At 46.8% G+C, this 16015-nt stretch overlaps 7 protein-coding genes across 7 annotated transcripts; 3 read left to right on the forward strand and 4 right to left on the reverse strand.

The window, feature by feature from the left end:
- Positions 1-948: 948 nt before the first annotated feature.
- Positions 949-2349, forward strand: N7495_005730 (uncharacterized protein; the record flags this gene model as incomplete). Its single annotated transcript, XM_057208381.1, has 3 exons — positions 949-1167; positions 1293-1801; positions 1851-2349. The coding sequence occupies 3 exons, from the start codon at positions 949-951 to the stop codon at positions 2347-2349; spliced, it is 1227 nt and encodes a 408-aa protein (XP_057062155.1).
- A 1042-nt stretch (positions 2350-3391) lies between these two features.
- Positions 3392-4380, forward strand: sdh2 (succinate dehydrogenase iron-sulfur protein subunit SDH2; the record flags this gene model as incomplete). The annotated part of the gene is made up of 3 exons (XM_057208382.1): positions 3392-3755; positions 3848-3999; positions 4060-4380. 3 exons carry the CDS (start codon positions 3392-3394, stop codon positions 4378-4380), a joined length of 837 nt encoding a protein of 278 aa, XP_057062156.1.
- A 1276-nt stretch (positions 4381-5656) lies between these two features.
- N7495_005732 (Rieske (2Fe-2S) protein) lies at positions 5657-6052 on the reverse strand (the record flags this gene model as incomplete). The annotated part of the gene is made up of 2 exons (XM_057208383.1): positions 5657-5881; positions 6035-6052. The coding sequence occupies 2 exons, from the start codon at positions 6050-6052 to the stop codon at positions 5657-5659; spliced, it is 243 nt and encodes an 80-aa protein (XP_057062157.1).
- A 494-nt stretch (positions 6053-6546) lies between these two features.
- N7495_005733 (uncharacterized protein) lies at positions 6547-8608 on the reverse strand (the record flags this gene model as incomplete). Its single annotated transcript, XM_057208384.1, has 3 exons — positions 6547-8412; positions 8467-8510; positions 8566-8608. 3 exons carry the CDS (start codon positions 8606-8608, stop codon positions 6547-6549), a joined length of 1953 nt encoding a protein of 650 aa, XP_057062158.1.
- Positions 8609-8878: 270 nt separating this feature from the next.
- On the forward strand, positions 8879-10841 carry N7495_005734 (uncharacterized protein; the record flags this gene model as incomplete). The annotated part of the gene is made up of 7 exons (XM_057208385.1): positions 8879-9077; positions 9135-9312; positions 9394-9542; positions 9592-9700; positions 9759-9898; positions 9969-10155; positions 10217-10841. The coding sequence occupies 7 exons, from the start codon at positions 8879-8881 to the stop codon at positions 10839-10841; spliced, it is 1587 nt and encodes a 528-aa protein (XP_057062159.1).
- Positions 10842-11319: 478 nt separating this feature from the next.
- Positions 11320-12260, reverse strand: N7495_005735 (putative L-cystine transporter; the record flags this gene model as incomplete). The annotated part of the gene is made up of 2 exons (XM_057208386.1): positions 11320-11670; positions 11739-12260. Coding segments are annotated over 2 exons (873 nt in total), but the record flags the coding sequence as incomplete, so codon positions are not given.
- Positions 12261-12749: 489 nt separating this feature from the next.
- On the reverse strand, positions 12750-15599 carry N7495_005736 (M28 family metallopeptidase; the record flags this gene model as incomplete). The annotated part of the gene is made up of 1 exon (XM_057208387.1): positions 12750-15599. One exon carries the CDS (start codon positions 15597-15599, stop codon positions 12750-12752), a length of 2850 nt encoding a protein of 949 aa, XP_057062161.1.
- Positions 15600-16015: the final 416 nt, after the last annotated feature.

Genomic DNA, 16015 nt, shown 5'->3' on the forward strand with positions numbered 1-16015 from the left:
TGGGGGAGCCTTGCAAGGTTCCCAGCTATTGCCCCATATTCCATACATGTCTTCCGTCTTCCGTTATCTCTTTTCACTGCCAGAGCCACCATAGTATCATATTTGATGTCATGGAAATAAAATCGGAAGCTGCGGAATGACTTTGCTATTCCCAGAACGGTCTTAAAAACACATGGTAGTCCACGCGGAAGCCAGGTGTGGATTTCAATATAACGCCAATTGCATGTTATGAGCCGCCTGCAGATCCACAATCATCTCCAAAGCACTCCATAGTTCTATGTATATTTTTTTGATGTTCTTGTCTCCTTCCTAATTGTAAATAGTATACTTTCGCGTAGGTCCGGAACTGTGTCGTTCTTAGCGATAATCTATCGATCTTGATCCACTACGATCCACTGCGATTCACTGAATGGTCCAAAAGACTCGAAGATGAAACTAGCGTATATAGAATAATATTGGCTCGGCTAAAAAGGATTTGATGTGCAGCGAGAAATACCTCACTGGGACTGAAAATTCCTACTTAACATCTACAATTAGTATCCGTCATTAAACCTAATCTCAATACGCGTTTAATCTTTCGGGTACTTGTGGTTAATCTATTTCTGACGTCGCTTTCCTTTTTTATTGCACAGTTCTCTTTTTAAATGACAGTAATGTTGAACTCAATACGTACCTCGGTATCAATATTATTAGCTGATCAAATAGTTCTAATTAAGGACCCGCTTTCGCTACTTTTTGCCCGTAAGCAGGTAAGATTTTGATCTGATGTTATTCTAAATGTTCTCTAGAGCTTCTAAGGCGATATTCAGAGCGCCACCATCTACTCCTAGGGCTGTTGCTAGCATTTTAGAATAGCTTTTCTTCCTACATTGTCATTCCCACATTATGACTTTTTGAATTTGTTGCACCAATGCCCTTCAATTGAATTTACACAGCTTTGGAACCTCAATGGCAATTCCTGCCGATATTCTCGCGGCCGAGGCGGCAGGGAGTATTCCTAGTGATGTTTCACTCACCTACCTCGCACAGTCGCGTGATCACCCTGCTATCGTAGGCATCTTGTTCATTATCTGCTTTACTGGGGTGATCCTGATCGTACGTCTATATGCGCGATTCTTTCTGGTCAAGAAGGTCGGACTCGATGATGCATTGGCCATTTTGACATTGGTATGTTGGTTAGTTCAAGTCATATCCAACCGCTCGTGTCCGAAGAGTATATCTAGAGATCTGTGGTTGAACGCGAATAAGGGAAACCTTGGTCATGGAGGCTAACCACACGTTCTCGACAACAGGTTTTTTATATTATATTTGTGGTTCTCTCCATTGTCCTGATTAATATGGGAAGCGGTCGTCATATCGAATACATTCAATATGTACTACCCATGTCCACCGTCCGTCAGACTGAAGTCCTCGACTTCGTTGCGCACATTTTCTACACAACGGCCCTTTTCTTTTGTCGACTCTCTGGTCTGGCCTTCTACTTCCGAATCACATCACGCTCAAGTATCTTAAACAAGATCATTATGGTTGCGGCCCCATTCCTCTTTGCTGCATACCTTCCGCAGCTATTCCTATTGATTTTCCACTGCAGACCAGTAACCGGACTCTGGCCTTATTCCTGGCAGCCCGAACCAATAAACTATACGTGTTTGTCGTGGGGCTTGGTGTATTCAGTCAACTCAGGTATCTCCTTGGTCTGTGATGTGATGATGTTCGCTATTCCTGCGATTCTCATCAAACAGCTTCATATCAGCATGAGGAAGAAGATCAAGCTCTCCATAGTCATGTTCCCTGGTGTATTGTGAGTTCATTTGCAATAGCCCGGAATACTTCATGGTCTAACTTGTCAGTGTCATCGTTGTCTCCGCCATCCGCATCTGGCTGGTTGTCGAAGGTCAGTGGGCCGCAGATGGTAGTTGGCCCTACAACCAAATGTTGTGTGTTGAAAATGCCGAGATTGCCAGCTCGCTCATTGCCCTCTCTGTGCCCGCCCTGAAGCCCGCGTTTGGAAACATGTTCAATCACATGACAGAGTACACCGAAAGCCGCACTCGCTCTCAGTCTGTCGGCAGACTGCGAACTCATCAATCCCGGATCGTGACTAACACCTTGAGCTCGGCTACTCGCGACGATAAGCGGTTGATTGATTGGTCGAATATTGGCGGTAATGAGTATGAGATGACGGCCCCGGAAGCTTCCCATCATCCAGATGACCGTCGACCACGCTCAAAATCGGAAGGCATCAAGGTGACAAATGAGGTTAATATCGAGAGTGTGGATGATCTCTCTCAATCACCAACACCAGGAAGCCCTTCTTTGCATGCGTCACTTGGTACAAAAAGCTTGTAGATGTCACGATTTGAAATAATATTCTGATTTCCCTAGCAACGCTGAAAGACATTTCACCTGAGTGTACTTGAAGATCGGATAAAACATTTCGAAGGCTTTTCGAAGAAGACGTCGGAATCTTTTATGCTGTTTCAACTTTCAGATCTATGAGGTCAGTCAGCGGCGACCGCCTCGGTCTATAAAAAATAGATAAAGAACGCGCACTCAGTTTTGAGTCCATAGCCTCGTATTTTTGTAACAAGACCATTGGAGCTGAAGGACATAATTCAAGCCAAATTAGGAATTATATGCCTTCTTTTGTATTCGACCTCTGCACATCGGTTAAACTCCTACCATCGTAGATGCGACAGTATCAAGTAGTTAGTTAATTAGTGATTCGCTGTTTGGTGAGTGTTTCAGCTATACCTTGAAGAAGAGACAAATTATTATGCTGCATGCTCATACGAGCTATGGTCCATGAGTCGATTCTTTTGAGTATTTGAAATGTAGTTAAGAATGAGAAATAATATTGTCGTATGGGGTACTCCATACCCCGGTCCACTGGACCGAAGCCGCTCGGCAAAGAGAACGTTGGTGCCTTGATGCCTGAAGATGCTACAACTTGAATAAAAGCCTGTGCATAGAGAAGAGCAAGTTGAAAAAAAAAATCCGATATATATGTATCAGATTATACTTGTATTTCGCCCTTCTATAAATCTGGTTGATCTGTAGATCGTCAATTGAGCAGCGGCAGTGTTTAAATGCCAGAGTCGAAGCCGCCGTGTCCGCCCGAATCTGTGACAATTAGATCCGATGTGATTGGTGCTATATGGCTTAGTCATGCAATTACCGACCCTCAAACCCGAGGTTAGTGACCAAGATTGAACCTCGAATTCGAACTCGAACTCCTTGACTTCAGTCGTCAACTTGGTAGTGGTGATCTCCAGGCCTTTCGGAATTCCAATCAATCGATCCTCTCCCCTCACAGGAATATCACCGTCTCTCCGTGTTCTACCTACCAATTGTCGGTTCCCTCGGCAATTTTTCGATTTTCGCACTCGTCATGGCCTCCCTCCGCACTACATCGCGACTCTTCGCTGCGTCGCGGCCATTCTTCCGCCCGGCTATTTTCGCTCGCTCCTATGCGACCGCTGAGTCCGCTATTTCCGTGGATCCTATTGCCTCTGAGAACCCCTCATTGAAGACCTTCAAGATCTACCGTTGGAACCCGGATACTCCAAGCGAGAAGCCAACCATGCAGAGCTACCAGCTTGACCTCAAGAAGACCGGTCCCATGATGCTGGACGCTCTTATCCGGATAAAGAACGAAATGGACCCAACCCTGACCTTCCGCCGATCTTGCCGTGAGGGTATCTGCGGTAGTTGTGCCATGAACATTGACGGTGTCAACACTCTTGCCTGCTTGTGTATGTGCTCTACCATTCTCGCCACCCGATTTCATACGCAGTGATGCGATACACCATAAACCCAATATCAGAGTAACTAATCTTCTAGATAGGCCGCATCCCTACCGATACTGCCTCGGAGTCTCGCATCTACCCATTGCCTCACACCTACGTCGTTAAGGATCTCGTTCCCGATCTTACCCTTTTCTACAAGCAATACAAGTCCATCAAGCCCTACCTCCAGAATGATACCCCTACTGCTGATGTGAGTGATTCATGGATTTCCTCAACCCTTGTGCGGGATTTGTATACTAACGATCAACAGGGCCTTGAGAACCGCCAAAGCCCCGAGGAGCGCAAGAAGCTTGACGGTCTGTACGAATGTATTCTCTGCGCCTGCTGCTCAACCTCCTGCCCTTCGTATTGGTGGAATAGCGAGGAGTACCTTGGCCCCGCCATCCTGCTCCAGTCCTACCGTTGGTTGGCCGACTCTCGCGACCAGAAGACCGCCGAGCGCAAGGCCGCTCTTGACAACAACATGAGCGTCTACCGTTGCCACACCATTCTCAACTGCACACGGACTTGCCCCAAGGGTCTTAACCCTGGTCTTGCTGTAGCCGAGGTCAAGAAGATGCTGGCCGTTTAAGTGATATAAAAACGGAGTTGGAATTTTCCTTTCTGTCACAATGTCTTTGCCAGCCGCTTTTTTCCCTTTTCTTTTCTTTCATCATTTTTTCTTATACTATTTTGTTTTTCAGACCCTGGATGTTTTCATAGGTGTAAATCGTGCACATTTGCTTCTTACAGGAATGCACTAGTGATCCATTGGATATGAATCGCAAAAAATACAATCTCGGCTTCGGGATGTTCACAAGATTGCTGGTTTAAAGTGTAGAGCGCAAATCGTCATTAGATAATGCTCTGAACATTTCGATTGAACATCTTATTTGATCTGATTAGATTGATTGTAATCTAATCTGTCCATCTTGTCCAAATGCCCATCAATCACATTGACTGTCAAAAGGAAAAGTATGATTTCACGATATGTATTGTGTCATTGACAACCTTGGATGATATACTACTTAGTTCCTTCGCATTCCAAGGTTTCATTAGACTCAAGCCATTGAACGATCTCTCTTTACCAACTCCGGCATTTGTGTCCATCCTAGAAAATAAACCACTATCATATCGAATCAACCACATCAGTCCATAGTCCATAGCCAATGGTGCTGATACTTTTCGCGTTATGACCCTATCTATCTGCACAGATCTGCATGTGCCAGCGTCTAATGCAAACCTTAGGAATTCATTAATAGGTTGTCGCTAAATAGTTTCCAAGATAAATTGCAGATAAGTACGTTCAATTTGCATAGAACAAGTCGTGAGAAAGAAAGAGGGATTTGTTGAAATATGCACCTAGCAGAATACGGCTGTGACTTCCAATGTCTAACTAGAGGCGAGATCACGATCCTGCTTCACTCACATGCAGCCCTGCAGGTGGCATGGATCACTAGAATTTCCCAGATATGGAACCCATACAAAGATAGCTGATAGACTGAAAGGTCAAAGAGTATGAATGGATCTATTGCAGGGGCCAACCTTTTTCCTATTTCCCTCAGAAGACCGGCTGGTGTAATGAACCTTGGGATTGCAAGTGATATATACTTATACTCCCAACATTCATCTCGAGGTCCGGTGCCAATATGCGCCATTATCAGTCCTCGTAGAAGCTTTTCAATCGCCAACCCTTTAGCAGCTATTGCAACACCCGGGTAGTCAGGCCTAGTGCGCCGATCATTCAGCCACAACTAGGCCGATCACAAGTCGCGCAGTGTCGACGCTATAGCATAACCCATATACATTACATATCTGGCAGATTCCCTGCACATGTCTGGGTAGTAAATCGTACGTAGGTACATCAATCAGCCAATACGCTGTTTCCGCCTAACCCACACCTCCTGTTCACTACTTTCAGCGCCCTCTCCAGAACATAACGAAGAGTCACGAAGCTGCACCTCCCAAATCTTAAGCTTGTAATTGCCACGATCTGCTTGACCAGAAAAAAGATCAAAGGACCAGCCGTGCTTAGGACAGGTCACGCCAGTGCTGAGTGTGATTCCAAAATCTTCAATATCAAACAGGGTGCCCTGTGATAAAGGAAAAGATGAGTGGGGACATTGCTGCGTACTTGTTTAGCTGATATTCAACACCTTATCCAAATACAGCCCCAGCTCATAGCTTGATATATAAAGGAGTTCCTGAAACTCGGTTCGAGGCTTGGAGGTTGACGAATTACTTACGTGGTCGATAGCATGCATTTTCCCCTTATATTTAAAAACAAGAACTTGCTCTTTTAATTCTCCCGGTAGATCAAGGTCTGCTTCAAATGGGGCGTTGGGATCAGACGGATCGTCTTTTGGAATGCGAAAAGCTTTGCATTTTGGAGCTATTCGGTACGCGTCCTTATCCAGATCTAAGTCTGGAAATTCAGATATAAGCCCAGCTCGGTGCCAGGCTGCATTTTGCCGGGCTGATCGTGTGGGAAATGGGTTCATTCCTTTTTGATGTGAGGTTGGTTTCAAATTCTATACTTTATGTGCCCTGACCTTGGCGGAATTGATAGAAACACTACAAAATTTGGACTAATTAGAGACACCACAAAAATTATGTAATAACATTCTTATGTAACTAATTTTTTTAACCATAAATATCTAAATAAATATTTAAATAACTATCTTTTTTAGAAATAGCTATCACTTTGGATGGTCGGAAATATACAAGGCAAACCCGTTACATTTATTCTAATTTCTAACTAGTCAATTTCACACTCAAACTTCTCCTTGACCTGTAAAGTTATTTCCAAAGCCTTCGTTCGATCCTTGAGTGAATATGCCATGAACGCAGAAAGCCACGGCGTGGTATCTGACCGCGGGTCCTGGATAAAATCACCTTTTCCAAAATTCGTGACATTTTGCACCACTTGAGACATCAGGGTTGGATCCTTTTGGGATAGGTCTTTCCAGGGATCCTCCGACACAATGACCCCGGACTTGGCTGCTTGGATCGCTGAGATCACGACGTGAGGACAAGACTTACAAGACTTGTATGGCTGTGACAAGGCTCGTAGCCTTGACTCGTCTTCGAGTGCGATGAGGATTTGAAGCGCGAAAAGATCAACCCCATTCGCAAAGTAACTAGCGCATGTATCCATATAGCCCGGAGGCCTGGCGTTGATCTCAATCAGAAAAACAGTCGGATCTTGCGCCGTAGGCTCAAGGCTAGGGCGCAAGTCTAACGAGTCATCTTTTTCTACCGATCGATATCGGCAACTAGAATCACGCACACGAGCTTCAACGTGAAAGACTCCGGAGCGAAATCCCAATCGCGTAATGGAGGTGTACAGAGAGAGTTTGAGCGTCTCCAATTCTGATGGCGGCAACGCGGAGGGGAATACTAGCTGGGTTTCCTTGAAATTTCCCGAGCTTTGCCTGTCCTCTCCTACCTCATCACCAGCACACGGAAGGTTGTCAATCACTTCGAAGAAGAGGATTTGGCCGTCCCACAAGACGAAATTGCAGTCTACCTCCGGCCCATCGCAATATTCCTCGATCAACACATTGGTTTGCCACTGGGGCTCCTTTTCTTCCGGCTCGTCCCTAGAATAAGCGGCATATTTGGCCACTCTCTCTACGGCGGCAGCTAAGCCCTCCTTGGTGGCCACCTTGGAGACTCCAAGACTATGCCAGCCATTACAGGGCTTAACAATCCACGGTGGGCCCGGGGGGAGTATCTCTTCATTACCGGATGCTAACTGTGATTGGAGGGTATCCAAGCTAGAAACCAGAAGGCAGGAGCTTGGGCTGTCCTCTAGGCGGGTCTTGTGCTTGTTGACGGACTTGATAAATGACGTAGTTGGCGAGGTAGGGAGACCTAGTCGTTCGGCAGCTTGAGCGACTGGAATGAGCAGAAATTCGGTGACCGTAGTCACTCCATCAATTTTAGCAGGGTAGCTTTGAATAGCGGTTAAAATGCGGTCTGGAAGCCCAGGATTTACGGACAAATCCACTTCGATGAAAGCTTCTTTTATTTGGGCGTTGTGGGATTCTTGATCCTGTAACCAATGTCCGCGAGGCCCAAAGGCCACCACCTTAACCCCAAGGGCTTGAGCGGCCTGAAAGAATCGCAAGGAGAGGTGCGCCGGGCGGACTTCACCGACTACAGCAAGCCTGCGCGAAGAAATTGGCGTCGGTGACAACCAAGGAAATGAGAGCCTTTCAGTGAGGTGCGATTGCAATTGATCGGAAAGCTGGTTCTTGGAACTTTTGCTGCCGCTATCGATCAGAATACAGCATACGGCGAATTCCAGGAGTTTCCCTAGACCTGCTCGTGTAGTGTAGGGAGGAGGATAGACAAATTGCCGAGGATGAACGAGCCCTACAACCCGGATCCCCGGGCGACCCCGTAGTCGATCCTCGAATATATCACTCCGAATTATGTGCCCCTCTTCATTAGAAATAATAAACTTGACGATTTCCTGATCTTTCCAAACGCTCATACACGCGCAGAGGACATCAAGCTTGCCAGGTTCTATGGGTACCATGACCGGTATATCAGAGCCTGCATTCATCACTTGCAGCATCGCTGGATCGGGAGAACTTTCATATTTGTTGATCAGGTCCTGTCTCAAAGGCCGAACTTTAGCTGTAAGGACACTACATCTGGGTATGTCTACCCCTTGAAGTGGCTCATTGCTAATGGCCTCGATCTCCATTTGGACTGGGAAAGGTTAGAGGTGACATGGTTCAGATTGTTCGTTGGGAAGGGAATATACCATTCCGAGTGCCATCGAGCAGAATATATTGCTCGGGCGACATTGTTGCGTTATGCCTGTTCTGATATGATGCCGTTCTTTCTCTAATACTAGAAAGAAAAAAGAAAGCTCCCCTGAAAGCCCCGAAGCTGGTTTAATAATATTGGTATCATGCAATTCCGAACTCCGGAATCAACTCCGAAATCAACTCATATCCGGAGTTGGATCAAGCTTCTATCCGATACTGCTATAAATTGTGATGTCTGATTAAGTACGAATGATTATCTTTTTCAATTCCTAATACCCAAATCAAGGTTTCTGAGAAAACCTCCCAATGGATGAATCCATTCAAAAGTTAGAAGCCCATGCGGCGTCAGTGGCCTCGATGCACACGCCTGAGGGCAACCTGGCTACTGAAAACGAAATTCAAGAACTGCGCCATGTGTCAGCACATCTTCCACTGAGAGTCTGGCTGGTGGCGATCATCGGAATGGCTGAGCGATTTTCTTACTATGGAACGCAGACTCTTTTTCGTTAGTATACGCCCTAGAAACCTTGCGTATTGCTCCACTAATGCAACTCAACTCTAGAAAACTATCTTCAGAATAGCCCGAACGATTTAGTCCCAGGCGCAATGGGGTTGGGCAAATCTCGGGCGACTACGGTCAACCTGGCGTTCACTGTGCTAGTGAATATCCTCCCACTGCCAACCTCTGTCCTCGTCGATGGATGGCTAGGCCGATACAAAGCTCTTCAGATATTCACAGGGTAGGAAACTAGGTGACCTATAGCTGTTGTTAGCTTTACATAGGCTTAATGAACTAACTCCTTGCCACTTTTCATCTCTAGTATATATGCCGCGGGTTCGGCCATCCTTTTCGCGACCTCTTTTCCTTCCGAAATGGCGGCCGGGATCGCGACTCCTGGCTTCGGAGTCGGGGCTTTCCTCATTGCAGTTGGGCTAGGGGGAGTACAATCTTCCATCCAACCATTCATCGGTAAGTGCAGCTATATAGACGGTGAACCCCATAGCTGATCAGACATTAGCGGAGCAGTACACCGATCACGAAATGCGTATCAGAGTCACTAAACAGGGCGAAAGGGTCGTAGAGGACCGCGAAGTCACAATCCAGTATATCTATAATCTGTACTACTGGTAGGTATCTGAGTGGATAATGGAAAGACCGAGTGACTTTAGCTAATGAATTGGCAAGGATGGTCAATGTCGGCTCCCTAGGAAGCATCGCCACCACACTCATGGAGAAATATATTGGGTTTTGGTCGGCATATCTGCTGGATCTCGGTGCAATATTCTTATGCGCTATTACCGTCCAAATGGTGAAAACAAAATTTGGTGGGTTTTTTGTCGTTAATTCCGTAGAACTACGATTTTAATATGTCTGTCTAATGCTTTCTTTACAAAGTCCAATCCCCTGTCCAAGGCTCTCGGCTACCTCATGCCGCCTTTTGTTTATGGTGTGCTGCCCAAGGAGGATTCAAGCTCGATGCCGCTCTGCCGCAAAATCAACTAGAAGTGTATCATCGAGTCGTCCCATGGAACGATGATTTTGTTGATGAGCTCCGAGATGCCCTTTCGGCTTTTAAGATCTGGTGCGTGATGCTCTTCCCCTAATCTGCTTTGTGGATCATATGGGTCGACTAACCAGAATAGCATTGGATGGCCGATATTCTGGATTTGCATGGGCGAAGGCGCCCAAGTGTCCATCTCTCAGGCCGGGCAAATGGAAACCCACGGTATTCCTAACGATCTGATCAAATCAGCTAACCCGCTGGCCTATGTTATTTTCGGATTCATCATTCAGAAACATCTATATCCGTTCTTACAAAAACATAAGATTCCTTTCAGTATAGTGAACCGCATCACTCTTGGATTCGTTATCATGTCAGTGGCTATGGCGTACTCGGCCGTAGTGCAGGACATGATCTACCGTGCGGGCCCCTGCTATTCATACCCTCTTGTATGCGAGGAATCTGAGGGTGGACAGGTCCCGAACCGCGTCCATGTGCTGCTGCAGCTCCCCACCTTCATCATCATCGCCCTAGCCGAAGTGTTCTGTTGGCCGACAGGCTCCGAGTATACATACTCCCATGCTCCCAAGAGCATGAAATCAATACTTCAGGCGTGTTATATCGGAACCGCGGGGCTAGGATATCTATTAGGGATGGCACTGTCCCCCCTCGCCAAAGACCCTTTGCTGGTCATTCTGTGGTCAGTAGTTGCTGGGCTGATGTTTTTCACGGCTTGTGCCTTCCGCATTGCATTTCGCAATTACTAGATACTGGGTAAGACCTCGATTCGTTCGCATGGTTAGTGGTGTGTTACTTTGAAATTCACTAAAGAAATTTATGAACCCCTTTTTGATAGCTCTTTCTTCAATGGTGTGCCTGCTCACGGGCTAGTGCATGTTTACTGCATTTAGGTACACGATATAATACTGTGGAATAACTAGTTACTATTATGTTCGAGGTCATGAGTGGTATTATAATAATGCAAGCTTTTGATCTGCTTGAAAGTTCTTTTTTTGTTCTCGGAAGCCATATCAATATTCATTCATACTGAACCAACTTTATTGAAGTTATGTTGTTGAGATATAGCCTGAGAATATATAAACACATTGAATATGGTGTCCTGTGGTGATACAATTGGCAAGTTCCAATATTGTATTCCCATTATATTGTAACTCTCCATACTTGGATTCGTCAATGTTATCTCTATATCGATATTAGTATCAGGTGCACCTAGCAACCACCTATTTATATCCCATGGCTGCTACCCAGGAGAGGGTTATGCTCCGATAGTCCTGGATTCTTCCCCGCTGGTCGCTTTCGGTACAGACCAAAGTGCTGGAAGATAAAGATGAAATCGAATAGGACAGTGATGTTACCCAACATGAGTTTCGCGATGTTGCCCACGGTGCCTGACCAGTCCGCCTGCAGTGAGGAGTCCAGTACAAGCTGCATCAGCGACAGCACTGCGCCCGACAGATCCAGTAAGACTGCCCCAATGGAAAACCCCGCCGTCGACTGCTGCCTATAATTCATCACCACCTGGGGAGCGTATTTGATGGCTGTCAGGAAAACCTTGGTCATGCCGACCACGTAGACCTTATGCAAGTAGTTCAGTAAGCGCATGTCAACAAGTTAATCATTTGCGGACTGTGTTGCTCTCTTACCACATCAATCCATTCCCACGACATAAACAGAGGAACGCACAGAACGGCTAGGGCTATCACTGCCAGGCAGCCACAGAAGACTACGAAGGCCGAAGTACTTACCCGTTGCGGGTTGGATTGGAAGTTCCAGAACCGGGCGCAGAGGAAGTGGCTGCCTATCCAGTAACAGATCAAGGTCCCATGGAGGGCATAGACGAAATCGTTCCATTGGACAGTTGGCTCGGGGCTCCGTGGATGTCGCTGGCTATAGCTGGCGCGCACAACCGGCGAAAACAGAAAGCAGGCATTGAAAACAGTATATGCAGTCAATCCAAGCGTGTTCAAAAGTGCAAAGTCGATAGAGAAGCCGTCAGTTGAGCGGCGGTGGTGGTTGTGCAGGACTTGCGGGTAAAAGGACAGTGACCACAAGACGAAGTATGTCCAGCCTAGGATTTGAGAGATGATTTGTGTCCAAAGATCTTTCATCACGGAGAGGTCACGACCAACAGAATTGGCCCTTGATTCAATTTGAAGGGAAGAACACTAGAAAGGCGGGAATCCCAAGTTTCGGAATAGATCCGGAGTTCGGAATAGATCTGGAGTTCGGAGCTTAGCAATCGATATCTAATTTCACCGCAATCTGCCACAGGGATGACACAAGGCGGAAGTGGATATAACTTACTAACTACTTCAATGTAGGAAGTCTACCAAGGTAGAATTGCCCGTAAAGAAGTGTCGTGTTCCTATCAACCCCCGTTTACCCCCATGGAAGTTCCAAGTTCCGTGGAGGTGAGTATAAAAAACAATCCCGAAAAATATTGTGACATTTGATCGATGAAAATTGAGCAAACAATGTAAAATAACATATTCAAATAGTTAGTGCCAACCCCGCCTGTGGCAAAATGGATAAACAACAGATATAGAAGGTATGACTTGTCGTGAGGGTTAAAGAAAAGAGACCGAAAAACGAAAACATTCTAGATAAAACAGAGACAAACGTTTGCAGGCTTACAGTTTTGTCGTGTACAGGTATTAAACTTGGTTCCACACCGAGCCAGTCTTCTTGAGTTGAAACTCCCGATAGCCCTCTACAAGGCCGTCAGCCAGCTTGGTCACTGCCACCCAGGCTGGGACGTACTGGATAGCCTCATCAAGGGCAGGGATGAGACCAGGGGTATTATGGTCGCTCCAGATACAGGAGATGCGACCTTTCACGTCAGAGACTCCATGCTCCGCGAGATCGACATCCACGGCCCACTTGTTATCCCAGTCACGACTCCAAAGGCGGATCTCATGTAGGCCATCTGAATCGGGACTGATGAAGCGTCTATCGGGTAGAGAGCCTCCTAAGACGCTGAAATTTTTAATGGGATTACGGTCCACAGTGATGCGGCAAGAGCGGGTGTTTTGGCCGGATATCTCAAACCGGAGAGAAGAGCTCTGAGTATGGGAGATGCTGTAGGAAACCCAGTCTTTGGAAGGACCAGGCGACATAAAGGTGCCGTGGGGGACTACTTGGGGTTCAGGGCCGGCCCAACCACATTGCACGCGATTGAGGTACTCATGGCATTCTGTCTTGCCTAGGGCGCTGGGGAGACCGCGGACAATCTCTTCCACGAAGGGAGGCACGCCAGTCAGATAGGCGGTAGAGTTTCCCCGATCAAGATCGACCTGTTGTGAGAAAGACATCTTCACACGATTGTTTTCTGAGAATGGGAAGGCGATCAGGTTGTATAAAAGGGTACCGATCAGCACGAGGAACAAGAAGAGCGGAATGTGGTAGGTGTAGCGATGAATGTAAGGCAACATTGGCATGAAAAGGACGACAGTCAGACTAGCAATGCAAATATAGACAAAAAGCTGAGAGCTTCCATCCTGACCCGTTTGGTTCAGAGCACTCGTCAGCAAAAGAGAGATTGGGGCGACCAGTGTGAGAACAACTGGGACTGTAAGAATCAATTGTAGAGACCAGGTCCAAGTGGGCATCGAACCACTCCATGCTTGTTCGTATGGGTACACTCTTGGGTCTTCTTCTTCATCGTCACTTCCATCTCTTACATGACTACTAGCAACATGGACATAGTTCGCAAATGTAGTCCGTTGTTGACTACGCAGCAGTGAGGTGGACTCCGTCGGTTCATCGCCATCAGCATCTTCCTCATCCTCATTGAGAGCGAGTCGGCTTCCATAGCTGCTGGGGCGCCGTGAGTCCTGGATGAGTGAGATTGAGTTCAGGTACTCTGACTTCTTGGGAAGTGCGAAGAGCTCAAGATATGAGATCCAGGTAGCCAGGAATACACCTGTAAAATACCAGAGCATGAAATATCCGCCAGCTAGTCCCCTTTCGTTTTCGTACACAAGAGCAATCACCAGCAAGGACCACGTGATGATAAAGATCCAGGTCCATGTGTAGACTCGGTGGAAAGCTGAGGGACGAGCGAAGTCGGCAACACGAGACACAAACCATGCCAAAAAGACCCAGGCGGAAATCATCATACTCCAGACAGCATAAGAACTGCTGTGTGAAATATAAGGATTGACTTTGGTCACGAGGAATGCAAGTCCAACAATTGTCCCGGTGGGGATGATGAACAAACATGGAAACCGGAAGAAACCTCGTAAACCTCGAAGTGGCACCTTTTCATCATAGTCCATGGATGCCCACGAGCGAAACAAATACATCTTATCAGCCTTGGATAGAGCAATACTTGTAAACAGCAGCGTGACAGGTCCCACAATTAGTATAGTGACTGACAGAGCGAAGAAGGTGTGCAAACGACACACGGCGAAGACCGCTCCAAAGAGATCAAACCATAAAGCTTTCGTGCCTGTGCCGCTAGAGACTTTGCCATCTTCCCGATTCCGTCCATCAAACTCGTCAGAGGTGTCCGAAACAAGGGCCTCGGTGCTCGCGACAGCAGTAGAGAGCATATGCCACAACGAGTCGATACTAGTATGTTTAGTATCATCTTGGTTGGTATGATACCGAGCTCTAGGCTCAAAGAATGCAATATCCAGCCCACGCAGCCCCAGCATGCCATCAAAAACAACATAGTCGGTTTGACTCCTGACAAGTCCACTCTCAAATCCATTCGCGCTGATCACCGATCCAAATGGATGCTTCGCTTGCGCGTATGCACGCGTAACCTCCGCATCTGAGCTACGAAACAGGGTTGCACGGCCACCAGCACCGGCACCTTCAAGGTTCACGAATGTATGTGCAAATACCGACATGGGGTGTTGGCTGTACGCGCGAGCGCCGTTCAAGTAGTCTTCCTCTCCATTGTTCAAGAGTATCACCAGGCCACGTTTAGGTGCATTGCCAGGCGTAGTGAAATACCGAAGTAATTGAAGGCATGTGACCACACCGACTCCATCATCGGTAGCACCGTATCCTGTCGATACGCTATCAAAGTGAGCGTTAACAAGAACACCTCCCTTGTTCGCTGGCACGTGCCCAATCTCCCACCAATTTTCTTTCACATCCTCTGCACCCCGAATGTACACCAGGATATTGTTTCCTTCAAAGTATACGCCGAGGCGACCGTCAACGGAGGTAAGGTTTGAGGTGAGGTCGTCGAAAACGAAGACATCCGGTACCTTTTCGTCCTTGGATATTCTCACGGATTGATGGATTGAGTTGACTCGCTTGAGAAGCCAGTCGCGTACTTCATCGTTTCGGTGTGAATTGTAGGGGTGAAATCCGCCTGTAAGAGTCTGGAGATCTGCCCATGCCTCGGTGAGATTCAGGCCATTAGGACTGGTTCGAGGCGCGACTGGGACGTTGAAATGAATCAGCAGCACAGGAACGAGCAGGGCCAGGTAGACTACAGTGGTTATAATGGTGACTGGCCATGGGGTAAAGGCCAGAGGATTCGCCATGAAGAGCGGATGGTTGAGGAAGGGATGAAGTTGGAGCAAAGAATGCGGGGGAGCTCTTTTGGAGTTGCCCGTCATCAATACGCGCCAAGGTTAACACTTTGTATAATTACTTTTTATGGAATCAAACACAAACAAAAACTTTAGTTTGACGTAAAATATGCTAAATAATTGAGAAAGAGAAGAGACCTCCGTGGAGTCCATATTCGCTACCTCACAATGCATTGCCTCCCAATAACGCAGATAGTGAATGGCATAGGGTAATCCTCGCTGATATGGGTAGATATATGGTAATTTGTCGCTGAATCCTGACTCCAAGCTCGAAATCTGTATTTTGAAAGCCTTTGTTGAAAGGAAACGGAAACCCCAAGTGGTAAAAAGAAACACAATGAAGGCGAAAAAGAAAAAAAAAAATGAAA

The sequence above is a fragment of the Penicillium taxi genome, assembly GCF_028828555.1.
Source record: "Penicillium taxi strain IBT 34144 chromosome Unknown utg000004l_segment0_segment0, whole genome shotgun sequence".
In the NCBI taxonomy this organism is placed as follows: domain Eukaryota; kingdom Fungi; phylum Ascomycota; class Eurotiomycetes; order Eurotiales; family Aspergillaceae; genus Penicillium; species Penicillium taxi.